The sequence below is a fragment of the Melozone crissalis genome, unplaced genomic scaffold, assembly GCF_028551555.1.
Source record: "Melozone crissalis strain CALT ecotype California unplaced genomic scaffold, PUWL_Pcris_2 ptg000045l_1, whole genome shotgun sequence".
Lineage (NCBI taxonomy): Eukaryota > Metazoa > Chordata > Aves > Passeriformes > Passerellidae > Melozone > Melozone crissalis.
This window is the reverse complement of record NW_026535823.1, coordinates 27,317,906-27,340,490: the sequence shown is the minus strand read 5'-3', so window position 1 is coordinate 27,340,490 and position 22,585 is coordinate 27,317,906. Positions and strand designations below refer to the sequence as shown.

Genomic DNA, 22,585 nt, shown 5'->3' with positions numbered 1-22,585 from the left:
TACATCAGCAGAGTTAAGTAGTGAGCAAGTAAGCACAAGGGCTTCAGAAGGATGGTGGTTACCATGCTTCAAGCCAAGCAAAGAACTTAGTGTCCACCTTTACCTTTATGAGGGGAGTTTTTATTTACCAACACTCCCCAAAACTATTTTTAGTAACCTTGCATTTCCATCAGCATGTACAAACACTGTTTGTGTTACACCATGAATAAATACAGAAGAAAAAGAGCTTTTCCCACAACAGCCTTTATGGGCTACTTTTAATTAAAATCAGTTTAATGATTGATAAGCTCTAGTATTTCCAGCAGCAAATCATAAGTGGTTGACTGTTTCCAGAGACAGTGAAAAAAACTGAAGATAATATAACTACATAAGCTAGCATAGTTAGTTGGTTTACTGGTTGTCAATACAGGAAAAATTTGAGTGTTTAACACGTAAATTCAAGAGCAAAAACTAAATCAGTATTTTGTAGGAATCAGAAAGTTCAGCTATATAAACTGAGGGAATCATTGTTTCCAAGGCTTACTTTTAGTCTCTCCCAAAATTCCTTTTGACATATTCCCTACATCAGAATGAACAAGCAGGAATTTTCAGTATCTGATTAGTATTTAGGAAGGGGATGTCCCACGCATCAATTCTGTACAGTTGCTACCAGGAAAGGTTCTTCACTGTGCCTCTTAAGCAAATGGAGGAACACTGCAATCCCTGTGGCCTCATGTCCTTCCTCTGCTCCCTGGGCTCCCAGAGGCAGCAGAATGCAATTCCATGTGCCTGAGCACACATTTGTGGAGACATCTCCTCCTTATAAACAGAACAAATCATCTGCAGCTGATCAGCCACACAACAAATGAAAGTTTCTTTCCACAGCACACAGAAAATAGGAGTGAGTATAGGGAGTGTGAAATCCTAGAGCTCTACCAGGACCCTCCCTAGCCCCACGACTTCCTTGGTCACTGTCACCAAGAATGCAGGGCTGCAGGTCTCAAACAGCTGCTGCATCCACCTGCTTTCCTCAGCCAGTGCTGGTGGGAGGAGCACACAACACACAGGAGGGAGCATTTCCTCTTTTGTACTGTTATTTTATTTTGTAGTAAGATCCACGTAGTATATAAAATATAACAGGAAAAACTGAACGAAGCCTAGAAAATGAACCGAGGAGCTCAGCTGCCAAACCACCACAGCTCTACTTCCCTGGGTTCATGAAGTCTCCAGAACTCATGGACTGTTTGCTTGTGCTATTACAGTTCTCTAGCATATGAGCCTACACCAAAAGCTGATATGTTCCAATTAAGCCATAGTTAAGTGACAGATGTAGAGGAAAAAAAAAACCAAAGTGGCTTTTGTAAGCCACAGCTGCCCTTGACAGAGGTTACAATGATGTCTAACTATACTGTAATGCACATTACATCAAGAACCTTGAAAGAGCCTCTGAGAAAACGGCTTCACATTAAGCATTTTAAAGAAAGGTCATAAATACTGCACTGTACCAACAGTACCTCCCAATGTCCTCCTTATGCCTGAGGAGCATTTGTGTTTTGTAAGAAGCTACTACATAGATGACACCAAACCTAGAGGTAGGTTATAGGCCAAGGTAAGTTACAGGCAAAAAAAAAAAGAAAAAAAGAAAAAAATCCCTTTAGAGCTAGTCACTGCACAGACTGCCCAGCAGGAAGCAAGGCAAAGTGTCAACAACTCTTTCCTCCCGCCCTAAACATTGTTCACACAGTGCATTTAGTTCCTAGTGCCCTAAGAATGAGAGTGGATCATCAGCTGCTAGTAAATGCAGTCATGCCAAGAGAACAGCTTGAAGTTATTCAAGCAAAAACCTGTTACTGTGCAAAACTGGTGCACTGGACTGTTCCCAACCAGACCTCCAAGCTTAGGAAGTGACCCGACAGTAGAGAACCAAGGTGTTTTTCTTTTGACTGGGAAATACTTTAGTAACCAACAGGAGAACATACTGCTGAGTCTACATGGAAGGAGTCAAATATCAGCTTGTATCAAAACTTTAAAGAAAAAAAAAATTGAAAAAGGTTTAAAAAAAGCACACTTTGATGAGACCAAGTTTTTAAAAAGTTCCTGTACCAAACAAGCCGCTAGAACAGCTCATCTCCCCTAAATCCTAGGATCAACACAAGGTTGATAACAAATATATGTACATTGAGAAACACACCTGCAAGTACAATAGTTACAGCAAATTAACCCCAAGTTTTAATGGTGTATGTAATGCCTTCAGGTCACAAAATGTGGACAAAACGTTAATCTTAACTCCCTCTGTGCACTATTGGTGATAATCAAAGTAATGATGCTGAAGATTCATTTTATTTCTACTTCCAAAGGAAAAGGGTAAATGGTTAAATATGTGTTCTCCAATTTGTTCTCCACTATACGTACACCCACACACATACACACACCCCTCAAACTGCACTGACATTTCTTTTTGACCAAAAGAGTAGATCCTGGGAGTAAGTGCAAAATGCAAAATCAACTGACAGAAAATGCTGAACAAACAGCATCATAAAAATACAAAATATTTATATTACTGAACTATTAACAGATGATGTTCTCTGTTTCTTTAAAACTTTGGAACCACATAGCTGATTTCTTAAATCTAGTCCATGCCAGCTTCCAGAACTATTAATGTTTTAGTTAGCTTCATTCTTTGATGCTTCATCAAAATTTTCTACGAGATCTGAAAAAGATGAAGATATTTAATACAGTAATGCCCAGTAAGATTACCTTTGTAAGTTTAATGAAAATGCATATAATTACAGGAAAGGTTAAGTAATACTTAATTACACTTAGGGAAACCATTTCTTTATGGGCAGATTTCAAAGGGCTTTAGAAAATATTGTTTGTTTAAACATACACAAAGAACTAGAAATGCAGAAACACTCCAACAGTGAAAATTCTAACATTAAGTGATTAAGAGCTGATCTTCAATGGTGCCCTACTAGCTGCAGTTGAGTTTTGAGCATCAGCATTCTTTAAAGAATGCCTGCCATTTTAGAGAATTGAATTTTATGCAAGGTCACAAAGAAATAAACCAGTGCCAAGGCAGGAGGATTTCAATCTCTGGTCCAAGCATATGTTGTTTTAGCTAACACACCATCCCAAAGGACACAGTGGAATGTGGTTATTGATAAAATAGTTATTCACTACAAATAAAGAACTTGTCATATTTACTTCCAGACACACTGACATCAGTCCTTTTTCTTCTGCTATAGAAATAAAAACTCCCACTCCAGACCCTGATACAAAAACAACCTGGTAACTATGCCAATTATGTCATTTTGCAGTCCTAAAACCCTGTTTGGATATTCAGATACCTATTCAGTCTCACTGAAACTACTTTAACCTAGTTTCAGTCAATAATTAAGGTAGTTGCACAAGGTAATCTCTTTTTCAAAAGCTGAAATCCAAGTCATATTTTAATGCTGTCCTATATAAGAAACCTCCTTCAGCAAGTGAGGAGTATGATCACATCAAAAGCTACACATTTAAATGAATGAATCAAAATATTTATATCTTAAGTGGACATAAAACTGTCTATGTGCCTACCTGGGACATCATCATCTTCTTCATCAATATCTTCAGATTTTGGTGCTTTACTATCCAACACTATAAAAAGAAATTTGGTGCTGAGTTCTCATAATACAGAATCAGTGACACTGACACAACAAAATAAAAACCATACATGTGAAAAAAGCAAGCACTTCCTCAATCTCCAGTAGTGACAAACACACAAATGACCAGCTGCTGAGAGTTACCAGCATGACCAAAAGGTTTCATTGGGGACATTCTGACAGCAAAGCATTAGCAGAGCCATCTTCAGATGCTATGGGGTATTCATCAAGAGTTTGGAAAAGATCAAATGATACAGAAACCCCAGCATGACTCAATCTTCTCAGTGAAGTCTTGTGCTTCAATGCAACAACAATATGGCACCAACCAGTGACCAACACATAATTTGATTCAAATATGCTTATGATGATCCATCTCTCTAAATTTTAGAAGATATTTTACGCATTACTAAAGAAAAACAAGCCCTTTACTTCCACTTAAACTCTGAACATGAATGCTGGAGTAATTAAAACTGATTTCAAAGTAATAGCTCTGTGTGGTGAAAACATTACAACAGGTGATGTATATTCCATTCCAAACAGAGACAACTGCAACACAGTCCAACTACAGTCATCTTAATGGCCATAACAGCCTAACTGGAACTGTACCTGATCTTTATTTTTAATTGTAAAATTACAGTAATAGTTATACCATTCCACCCATGTTCCCAAGGTTTTAAAATTAATAGAAAATAAAGAATCATATGCATAACTGTGATTTAGGTTTTTTTTTTTGTTTTCCATTAAAACTTTGATTTTTAACTAGCTTTTTTTTAAGCCTTGCTTGGATTCCAAAGAGAACTGTAGAGCAAAAGAACATATTGCTTCTTCTACAATTGCAATAGAAATATGTTTTGTATGAACAAAGAAAACAGAACAGATTCCCTGACAAAAAGAACTGGTTGAGTTTTTCCAAGTAAAAACTTGCTTTTCCCTAAGCATTCTGCCATACACAGCAGTATACCTGCTATCACAGCATGCCAGACTTACCCATTTCTTTTAAATCAGGGCCTGCCTATATAATCTTGAATCAACAAAGATAAAAAGAAAGTCTTCCCCCACCCTCTACTTCCACAGCAGTGTCAAATAAATAACAGCACACACACATTTCTGACTTTGTAAGTTGTTGTTAAATTTGGGTTAAAACTTTCAGTAGTTCATATATCCTTTAAGTCAGCTGTGGAAGATTCCAAAAAGACCTACCTTGTCTTGGAAATTGTTCAGCTAACTTCCTGAGACTTGTTAAGCTGTCAGCACCAAGCTGGCTTAAGATGCCTGGAAGCATTTCTGTGATCGGTTTAGCCTCTGCATGACCAGTAATTGCAAAAGTGTTGGCAGAGAGGGAAGCTTGAACCTTGGGGTTGTTGAAGTGAATAACTGTTCCATCATCTTTTATCATGTTCACCTGTTTAAACAGATTAATAACATTCACCTAAGTGTTGTAGCATCTTGTTACACAAGCACAATAACTAAAATCTAGATTTGAAATATCAAAATTTCAGAACTAGCGCTCCTCCTCTAAAGGATAATACAACCATGATAAAAGCACCTGGAGTTAACACCACCTAAACTCAAAGCTCCAACCTTGCCACAACAGGCTAAGCCATTGCCTTTCACAGGTGCCTGTGTCACCTACCAGGAAAATGTTCCTGCTTCTTCCCAGCTGGCACAGGACTCCCACTGGCTCAGGGCAGGGATGCACACCCAGCTCTGGGGGATCAGAGACCAACTGCACTGGAACACACTTCCAGCGCCTTCCCAAGCATTCCACAAGGGCTCTCAAGACTGAGGACACCACCCAGTGATCCTGCTCTCCTTCCCTGGCCTTCTGAATCCCCAAGAATTCAATCTTACAGCCAGTGTAGTGGCCTGCTTTAGAAAGCTGAAAAGCTTTTTCTTCTAGGGATGGATAAACTATTGTGCAAAATATAATTGTCTGACCATAGGAAGAGAGTTCTACCTGTCCAACACAACAGTGGTATTAAACTTACATGAAAATATTAAGCAATGTTTTTAAGTTACAGGGAGTAAACAGGGATTCAGAACTAAAGATGAGATCTAAAGTACCGAAACATGTAAGTTCTCAATCCTCACACAGCAGCAGAGTTCCAAGTATGTTTTGAACAGGAAATCCAGGTGTGTTGCTTTCCTGCAGAACTAAGCAATATCCTGTCCTTTGCCCATGGGGAAATGGTAAAGGCTTCAAGCACAGTTATCCTGTTACTTAAGAGCCTCTTTCAAAATGACACAAATGTGTTACTCATGCTTGACTCAACATGACTCTTCTAGCTGCACGAAGCTTACCAAGGTCAACCTGCGTTCACTTGAATAAAACATTCCACAATTATGTCTCTTGCTATCAAGGTAGAAACATTTTGCATCATCTTCCTACACTGAGATATTTAAATTCCTTAAGAACTGTGTCTGAATAAAGATCCTGTGCTTTGCGCACAATAAAAACCCCTGAACATACACTAAGAACTGTGCCTTTCTTTATTTCATATAGCTCTGCATATTTGTATTAAGCTTAAAAAACAGACAAACTGAACTGTTTCTGTACCAGAGGTTTGAAAACTTACAGGCAAACCTCACTGAATCTGCATTTGCCTTTGGAAGGGAGGAATGCACTTAGAGACTTCTGCATGCACCTTGCAATCCTGCTTCAATTCATTAATCACAGATTAAATACTGCATTCTTTAAGCAAGGAGTGCAAGTACTACAGCTCCACTGAGCTCATGATGGAGAAACCTCCTCCTCTTCCCAGGAATGAGGGTCACTCCCTACACTGTTATGGAAAACATGTTTTATTAATACATGTAAATTAGAGGGATTCAAGGAACATCTGAAACCTTCACATTCCCTCTTACATTAACACAGAAGCTGCTTCTGTACAGTCTCTGCAGTGCTTCAAAAAACATTTCCTGGAACTACTGCAAACAATTCCAGCAAATTTTGTGCAGTAAAAGGTCCTAATTTTGATAATACAGACTCAAGCTCTTACTCAAGGAGTTTCTAAACCTTCCTTCATACTCTGCACCACACTTGCTCCAGATGTGCCTGCACAGTCCATGTACATTTACTGCTCTTCCCTTTAGAGCAAGTTCACAGAAGTCAAGAACAAAGAGAAGTTTTGTTCTGCAATGAATGCTGACACACAGAGCTTACTACCTCCACCACACACTGCCTGGCCAGCAGAACCTCCACCTTTCCTTCTCCAGGCACATACACATTTATGCCAATGAGGCAATGATACATCATACAATATTACCTCTCAATAACCAGATCTCTATGGTCTTGCTTGGAAGAGAAAACTGTTGTCAAAACCAAAAGCAAAGCCACCCCACCACCACCAAAACAACAGAGTGAATTTAATTTCAAACAGGAAATACTTAGGTTTTCACTCTACCTCTTCAATGCCAGCAATGTTATTTACAGCCAGTTTTTTGAGGGAACTCTGAAGTTTTTTGTCATCAGCTGTAGCTGTTCTGTGCACCACCTTCTTCTTTCTGCGAGCTGTTCCCTGGGAAGAATCAAGAGACAACAGTCAGCTCTGCTCAAAACCTCACAACAGTAATTGCAAAAGTCAGGGCACAGTCTGAGCAACATCTTTTAAGTTATGAGACCGTTCTGTAGACAAAAACGCTTCTCAACTTATTTCTTTTACCTACAGCTTTGGCCATCGCTCCCAATTATAAGTTTTTTCTTAAGCATAAAGACCAAAGAAATAGCAAACAGCAGCATATTTTCCCTTCCACTAACCTAGACTACAAAAGTACTACTTAATATTAAGCAACACATAACGATGTTTCCCCAAGATATTTTTTCCAAAACAAAGCACAAATACAGTGATTTAAACAGCCTCACTTTGGCAACCAAGTCATTAATGCTTTCAGAGTGTTCCACAGAGAGCAATTCTGGAATTCCCGCTTTGCAAACTTTTGTACAATCATCCCTATGATAGGGGATGAGCACCCACAGTGAACAAACTCCATGCCTTTTTATTGGTCACATTAATTACCCACTAGCTCAGAGAAAAGAAACAGCCAGTGCACAGTGCACAGCCAGTGCCTGGAGCAGGCACAAAGAAGACAATCCCCAGCAGGAAGACCATAAAGGCAGAACTGGAACACCCAACAGGTGAGATTTGCTGGAGCTTTCACAGGTCACAACAAGTCACTGAATTAAAACAATGCTTGCACACTGGAAACTGCTCATCCAGCCACTGTGAACTGAAAGAAACTTGCATTTCAGGTAGCTGCACTACAGGCCAGATCACACAAAACCTGTATTAGTCAAGCCTGAGCATAATTTTTTTCTTCTCTTTCTGTGAACTTCAGCCTATGCCTTCAAAAGCATCTCTGGTGGTTTTCTTACCTTTCCTCCTATTCGGACCTGTGCTTGAAGCTTGGCCAGTTTTTCTTGGTTCATAGTGCTACGTCTAAAGAGCAAAAACAAGTTCAACTTAACATCAAAACAGTAACAAAAAAGTCACAGTCTATTTTAAGAGTATTTTTACAATTGCAGCGGGTTTTTCAAACTTCTAGAACATCACCCAAAACAATGTGTCAAACAAACACACAAAACCGGAGCTTTAAAGCCACCCCACCTAAGCAATCCACAGTGGTCCTGCAGTGGGAAGGACCCACGTTTAGCTAAAGTGTCTGTGCCACGATGAGGCACAGACTCCACAGGACATTTCATTCTGCACCAGAACGAGGTGCTCATTTCCAGGATGCCAATTTACTGCTGGAAGTATTTAACTGAATTACAGGCTCCAACCAGACCCAAACCAGCACAAACACCACAACTGGTCTGGGAAAACACCTTATCTTTACGAAGATCCAGGGACACAGTCACCACTGAACTACCTGCGATAATTTTCATATAATGAATCTATGATACTTATGACTAATAAGAGAGATCCAAACTCTGTGAAGTTCGCGTATGGACATATTTACTACGTGAACCTCCAATTTCATCCAATACAGTGACTGGGAAGTTTGTCAGTGCTTCTCCCACGGATCTGGTGGGACCTTTAAAGGCTGAAAGTCCTGAAAACCCATAATGGGTGAAAAAAACGCCTCAAGCCTCCCAGCAAAAGGAATGCATTTCGCTGCTCTGCCCCAGAAAATCATCAGAGATCCTCGGAAATCTCCGCATGTGCTTCGTGCCGGGAACGGCCGGGGCAAGGGCGGGAGCGGGGCAGGGAGCGGCGCACGGAGGGACCCCGCGGGCGGCCGGAGAAGGGGCTCAGGGTGCAGCCCCAGGGCAGGGGGAGCGGGAGGGGAGCGCGGCTCATCCCTCAGCAGCCCGTGTACCCGCGGTCCCAGAGCCAGGGCAGCCCCCGCACAAGGGGCTCCTCGCTCGGCCTCTCCTCGGGGAACGACCCAGCACTGCCCACGGGGATAGGACCGAGCTGCCGCGGCGCCCCGCCCGCCCCAGGCCGGCAGGGACGCGGCGATACCGGGACGCAGCGACAGCAGGACACGGAGACAGCGGGACACGGCAAGAGCGGGCCCCCTCACCTGAGCGCGGCGGAGCCCCCGCTGCCAACACGCGGCGAGAACAAGATGGCGGCCGAGGAAGGAAAGAGAGGCGCACAGAGAAAGGAAGCGCCGCGCCACGTGACGGCGCCAGCCCGCCCGCAGATGGGCGGGACCGCCCACCTCATTTACATAGCAGTGGAGGGCATGGCACGCAATGGCTCCTGGGAGTTGTAGTCTCCAGTGAGCAGGAGTCGCCCGTGCTTCGGGGTAGGGAGTAGTGCCCTGCGACCCAAACTGGGACGCGGCGCTTCCAACCGTGTCACCACTCGCTCTGTCCATCTTAGCGAACCCTTTCTCAAAACCGCTTGCGGTCGGTTTTGCCATCCCGCCAGCTGGACAAACTCCGGAGGGAGCAGCGCGACCAAAAGGTTTATTTCGGAAGGAGAGAATAAACCCGGAACCACCCCCCTCCCACCGCTGCCTGCTCCGGTCGGGATAACGCTGGGGTTTGCCCAGCGGGAGTAACCAGGGCTCTGGGGCCCCGGTGCAATGACTCCTACCCCGGGGGTCCCGGCTCCCTGTGAGGAGCTGAGCTCATTCCAAGCACCCCACTCCGTTCCCACCGGCTGCCTCCCCCGGGCCGACCGTCAGGGCGGCGCACCGCCCACATCCGCCACACATCACTTCCTGGGCTTTAAAAAACAGGAAAAAAAAAAAAAAAAAAAAAAAAAAAAAAGACACACACAAAAAAAAAGTCCAGCTAAGCGGGTCCTGTCCTGTCCGGAGGTTCGGGGCCGTACCCGGGTGCCGCCGCTGCCCGCGCCGACACCATGAAGGCTCAGCCCGCGGCAGCCTCCGTCCTGTGCCTGTGCCTGGTGCTGGCGGCCTGCGCCGTCGCCGCCGCGGGAGGGCTCGGAAAGGGTCAGACAAACGCTTTCTTCGGGCTTTCCCCAACTCCTGTCCCCACTCGGGGCGGGTCCGGTCCCCTCAGCCCGCGGGGGCAGTGGGCGCAGCTTCGGGCTCTGGAGGCGCGGGGGGCTTTGCGGGGTCTCCGCCGCTCTGGTCGGGTTCTGGCTGAAGCTCCTGAGGGGAGCCCCGGGGAGCAGCCCCGCCGTGCTCCCAGTGCCTCGTACCCAGTGCCTCCGCCGGGCTCCTGGCAGGCGATGAATGGCCCTTCCCTCCGCTTCCCTTGCCCTTGGTGACCGCTCCTCACCCCGCTCCTGGCTTGCCCAGGCTCCCTGTCTAATTACCGTGTCTAATGGCCCGGTTCAGCCGGGGCTGGGCTTCAGCCCAGGTGGTGGCTTGGCCGTAGAGGTAAATCTCCTCCTCGAGGCTGCTTGTAACCAATTTGATCAATGACAGCAAAGCTGTGGTGTGGACCCCAGCCAACCATTCACCCTTTAATTCCCCAGATGACTTTCATTCAGAAGATACGCTCTGTAATGTGTTGGGCAATGCTTTAAAAAACACACCGAAGCTCACCACAAAGTGGGGTTTGTTTTAAATATAGAAAAGCTTTTGAAAAGTGTTTCCCAGCTAGAACAATAGAAAGTTTTTATTATTTTAACATTTTGGCCTTTGACTGAAATAGCTGAGGTGTCAATATTCTGGGTAAACGTGACTTGTGCTAATCCAGCTAGGTTTTGCTCTGGGATGTTGAGCTCGTACAAACGTGATCCTGTGTTGGGGGCTGCCTCAGCACTGGCTGTGTGGCTGTGAGGAGACAGGGACGAGGACAAGGCATCCCCACCCTGCTCTGAGCTCATCTGTTTGATGTGTTGCATCACTTATGCTCATATTTGCTCATATCAGCAGAGATCAGGTAACACAAACACTGTGCCACTGCCCTCACCTCCCGGATGCTGAAGGGAGGTGTCCCAAAGACTCGCCTTGTTTTAGGCTTTCTCCAGCTTCTTTGCCACAGTTGTCTGCTGGAGACAATGTCCACTTTCCCCTGTGTCTGCATTGGGCAGTCTGTGGCTCCTGATCTCTGTGTAGCTCCCAAAATCTGCTCCCCTCAGCACCTTGGACGGGTTCCTGACTAATCCAAACCCTCAGGGATGGGAGGGGGCAAACCAAGGCTCATGTTTGGCCATCCAGCACAGTAATTGTTAATTACTGGAACCGAGACCTCTGAGGAGGTGTTCCAAGAAGAGTTCCTCTTTGTACAGCTCCTGGATCTCCTTCATGTGAGCTCTCCAGGTGGCTTTTGGCCATGTGCTGTGTTGGCTACTAAAAAAACCCAACCCTGGCTTTGCAACTGTTAAACATACACTGACTCACTCTTAAGTCAATTGACATAACAAGACTTGTTATTTGGATGCCAGATAAAATATTTCCTGCATCGCTCTGTCACTGTAACACTCAGAAATCTGTATAATTGTGTTCTGTGTTCTTTCTTGCTCTTCCATGATATTATCATCAGCAGGAATACTTAGCATAATAGCTTTAGAGCAATTAATGATTATATGTTGGCCTCAAAGTTTTTAAGTTTGAGTTTAGTTCACCTTCAGTGGGATTTAAGAAGCCAAACACTGACATGTTTAATTTGTCATTCATCAGATAATAAATGTTCACAAACTGAAAAAGAACAGAGAATGATCAGAAGGCACTTCAATTTTAATATCTGTTTGGGGGATTTTAGTGTCATTTGCATACATATATAGAAATATTCATGAGCACGGTATGTTTTTGTTAATTAATTTCAATGGGATTCCTCATACGACTGTGTGGGCTGTAAGTATTTCCAGAAGTCTTTCCAGAAGTGGGGCTATAGTTGTCTTTAAAAAAAGAATATAAAATGAGTTGAAAATACTCTCAACGGCTGGGCTGTTTTCCTCTGTTAGCTGACATGTTAAATTATGCAGCATTTATAAACCCTTCTCTCTGGCAGGTTTTGGAGATCATATTCATTGGAGAACACTGGAAGATGGGAAGAAAGAGGCAGCAGCCAGGTATGTTCATTAGTTTTAAATACAGAAATGTGTCTTCAGAAGCATTCACAGTGGTTCTATTTCAGCCCTAAATTTAATCACAGAAAAGATTCTCTTTTAACAAAAATGAGGGTGGTTTAGGAGCCTCTTCAGATCCCTACAGGTTATTGGAGAGAAAATACAGAGGTTTGTTAACTTTGCTAAGGCACCACTTAGGTTTAATTACTGCAGTCTAATTAAGTGATTGAAGCCCTAGCATGTCTTTGAAACAAGAAAATAATTATTTATTACAGTAAAGAAAGATATGGTTCTCAAACACACAAATACAAGTGTAAGTGGTGCTCAATGCCCTTAAACTCAGCAGTGCTAAGAGCTTCCCTAAAATTCCTTGTGCCTGTATGGATGAGGCCTCAGCATGAGGTATTTTGTTTCCATCTGCAGCAAAAATCTGGAAGTTTCAAATTGTAGTGAAGTGACAGAACCTGGTTTGGGCTAAGTTTAAATTCTAAAAAGAGCAATGTCTCTATGAAAAACGACATCTTGACTTTCTTTTCTCATAGTTTCTTCTGCTTCTTGTTAAAATCCAAGGAGAATGGCATGCTTATAAATTCTACTTGCATTTTAACTTTATAACCCAGATCTGACAATGCTGACATGAGCAGAAATTACTCATGCCTTCCAGGTTTGCTGTTTAATTTAGCTCTGCTCTCAAACTGATCCATCTGGCAAGTTCTACACTCCAGTGCAGACATTGAATTAACCCAGATGGTACACTTCAGAAGTCTTACAAGTTTTGATAACTTGATACATTGGCATTTTTGAAAAAAAAAAAATCAGTTTTGACAGTTATAATTGTAGCAGCAGCAGAGGAAGCTTTAAAATGAGACAGAAGAGGGTGGGAGGGATGGCAAGGTCTGAGCTTTCAGGTTTAGGCAGGATTGGTGCTCCTGCTCAAAAAGACCCTGCAGCAAGGGATGGGATGGGATGGGATGGGATGGGATGGGATGGGATGGGATGGGATGGGATGGGATGGGATGGGTGGGAACCACACTCTCCTTTCATTGCTGATGCACAGATCTGCTCGCTGATTTGAGCACAGCAGCATTTCAGCGTTATTGAATTGAAGGCTTGGGAGAAACTACTAGTAGCAAAGAAAATATAAATATTAAAAGTACTTATTTTTTTGTAAGTCTGACCATAAATCAGGAGAAGTAAAATTACACAAAATTATCTGGGATGCATCAAGTGAGATGCACCAGAACCAGTGGTCTAGGAAGTTTCAAACCTTCAATTTCAATCCTGTAAACTCCACAGTGCCATGGGATGCTGGGGACTTGTCGGTTTTAAGTTCCCTGAGGGCGAGGGCGCGGTCCCTTCCTTCCAGCAGCTGCTGCGATGCGTTTTTGAGCGGGACGCCGCGCAGGGCGGTGTCGCGGTGCCGGGGCCGGGCTGGGGCGCGGCGATTCTCTCCGCCCGCGGGGAGGAGGAGCCCCGGGGGCCGTGCGGGGCCGGGCGAGCTGTGGGTGTGTGTGTGCCCGTGCCCGGCGGAAGCAGTCGCTCCACGTCCGGGTCGGGTGGCGGTGGCGGTGTCGGTGTCGGGGCGATGCCGCTGGTGGTGCTGTGCGGGCGGCCCGGCAGCGGCAAGAGCCGGCGGGCGGCCGAGCTGCGGGAGGCGCTGGGCGGCCCGGAGCGGGCGGCGCACGTCGTGGCCGAGGCGGAGGGCGGCCGGGCGGCGCTGCGGGCCGAGGTGGAGCGGCGGCTGAGCCGGCGGGACGTGGTGATCGTGGACGCGGGCAACGAGCTGCGGAGCATCCGCTACGAGCTGTACTGCGCGGCGCGGCAGGCGGGCACGGCGCGCTGCCTCCTGCACTGCGCCGGCGGCGCGGGCGGCCCCGACGAGCCGCCCTTCGAGGAGCCCGACCCGAGCTGCCGCTGGGACCGGCCGCTGTTCACGGTGCGCGGCGAGGAGCCGCTGCCGCTGGGCGCCATCCGCGCCGCGCTGTTCGAGAGCGCCCCGCCGCCGCCGCACCGCTCCACCCGCACGCAGCCGCTGCAGTCCTGCGGCTTCCTGCACCAGCTGGACCGCGTCACCCAGGACGTGCTGGCCGCCGTGCTGGCCGCGCAGAGGAGCGGGGCGCAGCCCGGAGAGACCGTCCGCGTCCCCGGCGTGGCCGAGGGGCTGGTGCTGAGCCGGCCCGTCAGCGTGGCCGAGCTGAGCCGGCTGCGGAGGCAGTTCATCAGCTACACCAAGATGCAGCCCAGCGATGAAAACCTGCCCCAGCTGGCCAGCATGTTCGTGCAATACCTGAGCCGCAGCATCCAGTGAAGTGCCACCCGTGCCACCCAGCCGTGGGGCGGTCCGGCCCCCAGGTACTCGCAGCGGGGTGAATGTGCCTTGGGGCACAGACCTGCGGAGCGCGGGTCACACCTGTCGGGGATGCTCGGATCGCTGGGCAGCAGCAGCAGCAGCCCAGGGAAGGTGGGCACCGTGTCCTGCAGCAGCCGAGCCAGCTGCATTGCTGGGGGATCTGCAGGGAAGCAGTTCCTTAGCCCTGCCTTCTCCCCACTGGCTTCTTGCAAAAAGGGAGCTACTGGTGCGTCCCCAAGCAATGAAATCTCCTGTGGAGATGCAAACCCCAGTAATCAAATAGTGTGATGTGAAAGTGTAAAAGGTGATGACTGTAGGGAAGACTTTTCTCTCCACATTGGCATGTGTGTGCCTGGAATAAGAAGATTGTTTTTCTACAGCTGCCACCAGAAAATGTCAAACTGCAGAAGAGACTTCAGGTCCAGAACTGGAACAGGCTGTATTTTTAGGATGTGACTGTTTCAAAAAAATCTGACTGACCCAAGAGAGATTTTCAGCTTTACACTGCAAAAGGGTGCTGGCTTAACAGATTTAAACTTTTCTGTTTCAGGTCTAATAATAAAATTGTGCCTTAAATGGAGTAAAGTCTTAATTTACCTGCAGGACTATTTTACTGAAAAAAACTTGGCCGTGTCTTTTGTCTTCAAGGTCATTATACACCCTTAAAACCGTCATTTTACACCCTTAAAAACACAAATTGCTTAAGAATGAGTGCTGTCATAGGAAAAATGAGCTAAAATGACAGAAATAAATATATTTATTTCTGTTTTGTGTGAAAATCATAAATTTGTACTGGCTGTGATGGGTAGCTAAGTTTCTAATAATTACAGCTTATATAAACTTCTCACTTTCTGGTGGATGCTTCATTCTTCATTGTAATAAATGGTGGCTTTTGGTTTTAATTTTACATGTAGTGCTCACTGGGATGAAATGGTGAAGTGGGGCAGGAAGAGTTATTTCAGTTACAGTGTCTGTCTGTCTGGCACACCAGCTGCTAAGGGGCTTTATGCACTGCAGAACTGAGAAATGACTACAAAATGTTTTTATATAAATAAGTGTACTTTACAAGTCAAAATAAAGAGAACAAAGCTGAGAAAACATATCAATTATCTCAAACGTCTGTGAGTTCTCACTGACTAAGACTTGGTATTTCAAGGAAGTGAGCACTTGCATTTAAAATTTGCTTTTAAAATTTCTCGTTAAAAAGTGTATGCCAGTGCTGACCACCAGACCATTGAACTCTTTCAACATGAATCACTGATCCTTGATGATAAGAACAATCTTAAATCCTGTCTTAAATCAGCCTCTCCTCAAGAAATAAGCAAAAGAATTTTGGACTCTATAGAAACAATTAAAAGAAGTCAGAGAGAGGGCACTGAGGCAGTGCAAGCTTTACTAGGGAAATGTGTATTCTTGCTCCTTACTGCAAGCAGATATAAAGTTGATGACATATCAGTTAATTGTAGATGGCAAATTTGTGTTTAAACAATTCTAAATGTTAATGGCTTCATTTCCACCCTTTCCTCATTCTAAAGTTCATTACTGAACACTGCTAAGTAGAGATTTCCTTTCATGTCTATTTACACCTAAAGAAAAACTCATACATAGTTCTGCTAGTAATTAATGTTGTTGTGTGCAAAGGTGTTAATAATTCATGTGTATGAAAAATTGACTTTATTTTTATTCCCTAATACGGTGCAGAGTTTGCAGTCAGAGAAAGCTTACAGTTTGTTTTGCTTGGCATATCCTGAAAGAAGTATCCATATAGGATGTTCTCTCCTGATTCCTTCCTCTCCTCCACCTAATTTTAGGCTGTTCTTACTGTTCTGGAAGCCATATCATTATTGTATGGAAACAATCTCTGGGTACTGTAGCTAGAACATGTAAAATGAATTATTTGGAAAGAGTGAAATCAAAAATAACTTCGGTCCTTTTGCATTGCACTTTATTTAGGGTGCAGTTCCTCACAGACCCCCTCTCCTTAGCCCTGGTACTGGACACATCTATCACAATTAGTTTCAGCATACAAATGTGTAGGAAGCCATGCAGGCAGCCAAAGGGTTTGCTGGGTTTTTGGGTTTGCTGGTTTGCTCAGTGAGACTTGGGCTGTATTGGGGAGAAATTGTCATCCACTGGGTTGCCTTAAACAGTCAGAAAAATCCATCCTGAGATCTCTCAAGCAGCTGCTGTCATTAACCATTGCCAGTAATCCAAGGTAAAAAAGCATGACCAGTTGTGTATCTGAGGAATCTAAACTCAGAAGAGAAAGTCTCCTCCTCTACACAAGCAGTTATTGGCTGGCAGCTATAGTAAATTATTTTATCACATGTTTTAAGATTGGGAAAGCTTTATGCAAGACAATCTTAGAGCACTCCATAATCTCTTTATATCTGACTAATTTCCCATTACATTTAGCCTTTGAGGAAGCCTTGACTATTAAACTGTACATGTAATAGAATTTCTTTGACAGTTTTCTTTCTTCTTTTTTTTAGTGGTTTGCCTCTTATGGTTATCATCCACAAGTCCTGGTGTGGAGCTTGCAAAGGTAAGTGCATTGAATACTAGAGCTTGCTGAAATTTCTAATGAAATTGAACAATTTCTAATTTAAATTGTCTTTGTACAGACATCATGTAGCCATGAGAAATGTGAATTTTGCATCCAAAATGTAACTAATGATATTTGTATTTCATTGAGAGTGGCATAATATGGCAGTGTCATAGCAAACAAACAAGCTGGGGATGGGATAGTTGGGTGGGAGTGGTGGTTTAGAGCAGGATTTCTGTTTCTGTGTCACTGGATCAAATAGAACCACCTCTGTGTGTTGGGCAGGCTTCAGCCCATGGCTGCCAGGCAAGAATTGCTTCAGTTACCTCCTGTTCTGAGCCTGGAAGGGTTGGACACATACATTCCATTTGCTCACTGCTTATTGAGAAGTGCCACCTCTCCAGAGGGAGGGATGAAGTGGAGATTTTGATATTGACCTGAAAATCTGAAATATTTTCCACTGCTTTTACATGCCTCTTATTTTTATTTTTTTCTTTAGCTTTGAAGCCAAAGTTTGCTGAATCCAAGGAGATCTCTGAACTTGCCCATAATTTTGTTATGGTCAACCTTGAGGTAGGCTGCCTTCTGCTCTGTATCCATGTTCTGCCTAGTAATGAAGCATTTGGAATCTGACTCAACTGGTTGCATCCTGTTTTGTGTACATCCTAAATCCTGCACTCCTAAATAGGCATTCAGGATTGATTGATAGAGCTCATTGTTATAAAAAGACTTTTTTTCAGTCTGGTTATTTTAATTGTGTTTATAATCCTGGCTCTCTGCCTTTGTCTCTTTAACAGTTTGTACCTTGTGTGATTCAGTTTCCACAAGAAAGGGATTTATGTTCATTCTCCGTACATATCGAATATTCCTGTACCAGAGTGGGATGAGTAATGCAGATTGACAGACCAGAAAAAATATTGTTTTTACAAATGATATTTATGTAGGTAAAAATAACTTTCTTCCCTTGGAGAGTGGAGGATTCTGCAGTTACTTAGCATCTCTTCAAGATGTAAATTGCCCAGGGTAGAAGGAATCTGAAGGCAGTAACTTGTTTCTGTAAAAGGCACCATGTTTTGTTTGCTGTCCTGCTAATATCTTTCCTCTCTCCTGCCTTGCTGTGGAAGGATGATGAAGAGCCAAAGGATGAAGCCTTTAGTCCTGATGGAGGTTACATTCCCAGAATCCTTTTCATGGGTAAGGCATCTACAGCTGTTGTGTCCATTCACAGCACTGGGTTCTTACTGTTTCCATCTAAATTTCCTGTTGGATTTCTTATTTCACAGACCCCAGTGGAAAGGTCCATCCAGAAATCATAAATGAGAGAGGAAACCCCAGCTACAAGTATTTCTATACCAATGCTGATCAAGGTATGTGCTGAGTCTTTGAAGTGCATTTTTAGTGAGATGAAGCTTTGGCAATGGAGAGAAATTATGTTAATTTAAAGTGTAACTGGGAGTGGTTAAATACAGTGTGAGTGATTCTCTGATACCTCAGTAACCATATTCAGAATCAAGATTCACCTTAATACCTACTAAAAGTCTCTAGGACTTAATTTTGTCTCCAGTTCTGGCATGGGAAATCATGGAAATTGCATGATCCAGCCACACCTAGTTGGGATAAGGGTGCAGGACTGTTTTTCCCTTACAGATTAATCTGTAGATCTCCATTCTGTAACTGTGTTGTTTTAAATCGCTTTCATTACCAGTTCACCTTGATGTTTTCACCCTGAGATTAATGGTTGGTATCTCTCTGTGTGATCTTTCAGTTGTCCAAGGGATGAAGGAGGCCCAGGAGAAGCTGACAGGCGATGCTTTCAAACAAAAGCACCTGGGAGATGAACTATAATGAATACACTGAATGATACCTTTTCATCACTTCAAAACTGAGAGGAAATAATTAAACAGACTAAGAATGTAGATGCACTGAAGGGACATAATTCCCCTGTCAGCAATGTTAGGTTAAAAACCCTGTTTGGAGTTCACACACACACACACACACACACACACACACAACAGTTACAGTGTTTTCTCTGCCTGGCAGTTGGCACTGTGGTGGTTCTTTACAACTGGATAATGTGCAAACACATCTCTCTGTGTGTTTGAGAAGCCACTAATATTTGGTGTTAAAAGGGAGGTGTGTAGGGAAGACAGGATTTGAGGACAATGTGATGGGAAAAACTAGAACTAGCCATCATTTTGACACTAATCAGGGTTGAATCTCTCTTTTCTCACTGGTATTATGTGATCCCATAGTTTTTACTGGGCATTCCCATCACTGGGGCATGTTCCTGGGCCAGTTGTTTTCTAGCTATCCAAAACCATGAATTCTGCCACTACACCAAGTAGAATACATTTCATGAATGTCCAAATAGCATGTGAATTATCAGCTCTGCAAATGTATTATTGTGTAAAACTGTGTGATTCATCTTTATTTGCCTTTGGGCAGAAATGTAACTTTTTCCTTATGCACTCACCTTTTGATTGTTCCATCAAGTGAGGGTGGGTTGTGTTGAAGCTTTATGGGGTTTCCCCTTTTATTCTTTGAATGTTTTTGGCGAATGCCTTGCCATCACATTGTACTGTATTTTTGTACCAGGGTGAAAAAATTAAACCTTTTTAAACATAAGCATGCAGAGAGTGGTTTGTGGTTAAGGGCGTAGCTTTATGGTCTTAAGCATGGGGGGATATGTTTTTGTTTGTTTGTTTTTGTTTTGTTTGTGTTGCAGTGGTTATTAATGTTGACTGTCACAGCTGAAGGTTTCTCCTTTTTTATAATAAAAATACATCATTTGTTTTCCCATACAATTACAATTCACCATTCTTATACTACCCCCACTGTTGAAGGCAATGCATTTCTTTACTGGAATTGAAGAGAAGAATAGCAGGGAGTAAAATCACCCCTCTTGACCTGCTGGGGACACTTTTTCTGATGCAGCCCAGCTTGCTGTGGGCTTCTTTGTCACATGAGTGCATTGCTGGCCATGATCAGCTTGTTCTCCACCTGGATTCCCATGTTCTCCTGTGCAGCAAAACAGATTTTCAGACTTTGTTGTTTCCAGTTGAAGGGCTTTGGATTTCCCTTTCTTGAACCTCCTGACAACCCTCTCTGCCCATTTCTCCAGCCTCTTCAGGTCCTCAATGGCAGCACAACCTCTGTTACATGGAGATCAGCCCCTCTCCCCAGCTTTATATCATCTGCCAGTTTGCTGAGAGCTGGGTGTTAAAAAGTACCAACCAAGGGTACTCCACTAATGCTGTGCCCCCTTCAGGCCAGCTGTTCTGCCAGTTTTCCATCCATTTCACTGCCCTTTATTTAGGTTGTACTTCATCATTTGGTCTATGGGGATGCTTTGGGAGACAGTGTTGAAAGCCATAGTAAAGCCAAAATAAACACCACCACCTACTGCTCTCCCCTCAGCCACCAAATTAGTCACCTCAAGCAAAAATTCCTGTCCAGTTGCCATAGCTTCCCATAACAAACAAGATAATTTTCTACAGATACTTCCTGAGGAGCCATCTGAGGACATTAAGTGGGGAAAATTGTTTATACAATAAACCCAACTTGTCTACTAATCAATTTTTACTGTTCAGCAGAATAAGGAATTCTACTTTCCAGACCAGTCTGTCTAAGAAATTTTAGGCACTAAAACTTAACTGGGTACTAAAAGACAAGGACTCAGTGGAATTAATGGAATTATTGCACATTGCAATTACCCTGCTCAGCTGCTAATAGTTACTCTACAGGCTTTATCCTCTGCTTCTCTTGCAAATTGTTTATTAAATTAACAATGGAATTGAACTCAGCAGCTACTCTCAAGTCATATCAACCTCAAAGTAAATCTGTATAAGCCTTAAAAAAGGATTTGTATTGTGCAAAATATTCCCTTTTTTCCCCCAGCTCTATCCATTGAGCAAATAAAAAATAGATCCTATCTGATGCTCATTTTATTTAGAGCTTTAGATTGACATAACTAAAAAATCATTGCTATGGCTTTTTCACTTGCCAGCAGGGGGAGGACTCTGCGTGTTCATCTGGGAAAGGATTCAACAAATCATAATTAAAAAGCAATCTCTGATGCAAATTAGCAGGGTGCACCTCTGTGAGTTTCCATGCATGACTTTGCAGCAGCTGTGCCCTGCTCTTATCTCTCAGTGAAGGTGCAGCCTGTGGGATGTGCATTAGGTGTCCCTTTCTTTGCAAAATGCTCTGATGCCTGAAGCAATGTGGCCTCAAAGTAATTTTTAGAAAGTTCTTCATCCATAGACATTTCCCTTCAGTGGCAGGGACGGGCAATGTGCTTTATTCTTTACATTTAAGACCACCCTGATTCAAAATTACCCTCCTTCACATCTTCTCTGACACAGCTCCTCTCCTTAGCACTTCATGCTTTCCAGACTTGGTACTTTGAAAGGAATAACTTATTTCATGACCCTTTTTCCTTTGTTCTTCAGCTGCCTCCTTTCTCTGTAATCCTTTCTACCCCCTGTATGTTCAGACAGGGTGAGCTGGTACAGCTTCCCCAACCTCTCTTCCATTTGCTCTTTTCTAGAGTACAATTTTGTCCTCTGTAGCAGGATGGAGCTTGGCTCTTGCTGCCCTGCTTGGTGTCTAGCTGGGGTATCAGCAGAATGTGATTAATGTGCTTTCACAGTTTGATTTCTAGGGACAGCTGGTTACCTTGTGTAAAAGCTGTTTTCACATCTGTGGATTGCAGGGCAAACCTACTTTTGATGTTAAGTCACTTAAGTATTTTTCTCTTTTCTACCTTAGTTTTATACCTGGATATTTTTGTTACTATCTCCTTTACATCCTGCTTCTTCATGATCTTGATAAGATGGTACAGATGGTTGGCATTTTCTTCTGTGCAGAGGGATCCACCCAGCAATTGCTTTTTGTGTGTTGTGTGAGTTTATACACAAACAAGTCCCCAGGGCTTAGAGGCTTGCAGGTCAGTGTTTCCTGTAGCTGTGTTTGAAGTTAATGACACTGCAGCACTGCTCAGAAACCAAAACCTCAGCTTAGTTTGCCCCCATCAGCTTTGTTTCTTGTGCTGCCCATCTGTGTGTGACTTGCAGTAACTTACATGATCAGTTCTTCAGATGCATTTAGAAATCCCCTTGGATTCTCAGCTTTTCCTCCTTCTATGGTGATAAAAAACCCCAAGACACTTCAAAATTCTTAGTACAGACCCAGCAAATTGCCAGGCTGAATTAATCTCTTGTAAATAAACATGCTGTCAGTTCTCTTTTGTCCAGAAACAACCTACAGAGGAAAAACATCCCAAAGTTAATTAGGGAGTGCCTGGATTGCAGCTCCCATCTGGCTGCCTGGGAGCAGAGGTTGCTTTGTGCACCTGAGGCTGGACAGGCTTTAAGGAAGTTTCAGCTGGAGACTTGGGAAATCTCTCCTTTGCTGTGTTAAGCAGCAGGGAACAAAACTGCAACAAGCAAGAAAGCCTGCATGGGCAGAGTGTCCCATCTGTCATCCTGGCATGCTGAGTTTGGGAGTCATCTACTTCAAACACACTTTTGTCCCCGTGGCTGTCTGCCTGCCACTGTGTCTGGCCTGTATCATACTGCTAATGAGCTTCAGAGCTCGTTTAGAGCTCCTGTAATCAATGGCTCTGAAGCGA

The 22,585-nt window shown here is 43.9% G+C and overlaps 3 protein-coding genes across 3 annotated transcripts; 2 read left to right on the top strand and 1 right to left on the bottom strand.

Annotated features, from left to right (window-relative positions):
- Positions 1 to 255: 255 nt before the first annotated feature.
- On the bottom strand, positions 256 to 9,244 carry BTF3L4 (basic transcription factor 3 like 4). Its single transcript, XM_054285890.1, has 6 exons — positions 9,147 to 9,244; positions 7,996 to 8,059; positions 7,028 to 7,141; positions 4,824 to 5,025; positions 3,559 to 3,618; positions 256 to 2,689 (listed from the first exon to the last, which is right to left on the bottom strand). The coding sequence occupies exons 2-6, from the start codon at positions 8,047 to 8,049 to the stop codon at positions 2,643 to 2,645; spliced, it is 477 nt and encodes a 158-aa protein (XP_054141865.1). The 5' UTR covers positions 8,050 to 8,059; positions 9,147 to 9,244; the 3' UTR covers positions 256 to 2,642.
- A 609-nt stretch (positions 9,245 to 9,853) lies between these two features.
- TXNDC12 (thioredoxin domain containing 12) lies at positions 9,854 to 19,578 on the top strand. Its single transcript, XM_054286219.1, has 7 exons — positions 9,854 to 10,028; positions 12,001 to 12,061; positions 16,901 to 16,953; positions 17,453 to 17,526; positions 18,078 to 18,147; positions 18,237 to 18,320; positions 18,719 to 19,578. The coding sequence occupies exons 1-7, from the start codon at positions 9,938 to 9,940 to the stop codon at positions 18,796 to 18,798; spliced, it is 513 nt and encodes a 170-aa protein (XP_054142194.1). The 5' UTR covers positions 9,854 to 9,937; the 3' UTR covers positions 18,799 to 19,578.
- On the top strand, positions 13,644 to 14,410 carry KTI12 (KTI12 chromatin associated homolog). The gene has a single exon (XM_054286218.1). The coding sequence runs from the start codon at positions 13,644 to 13,646 to the stop codon at positions 14,364 to 14,366; it is 723 nt and encodes a 240-aa protein (XP_054142193.1). The 3' UTR covers positions 14,367 to 14,410.
- Positions 19,579 to 22,585: the final 3,007 nt, after the last annotated feature.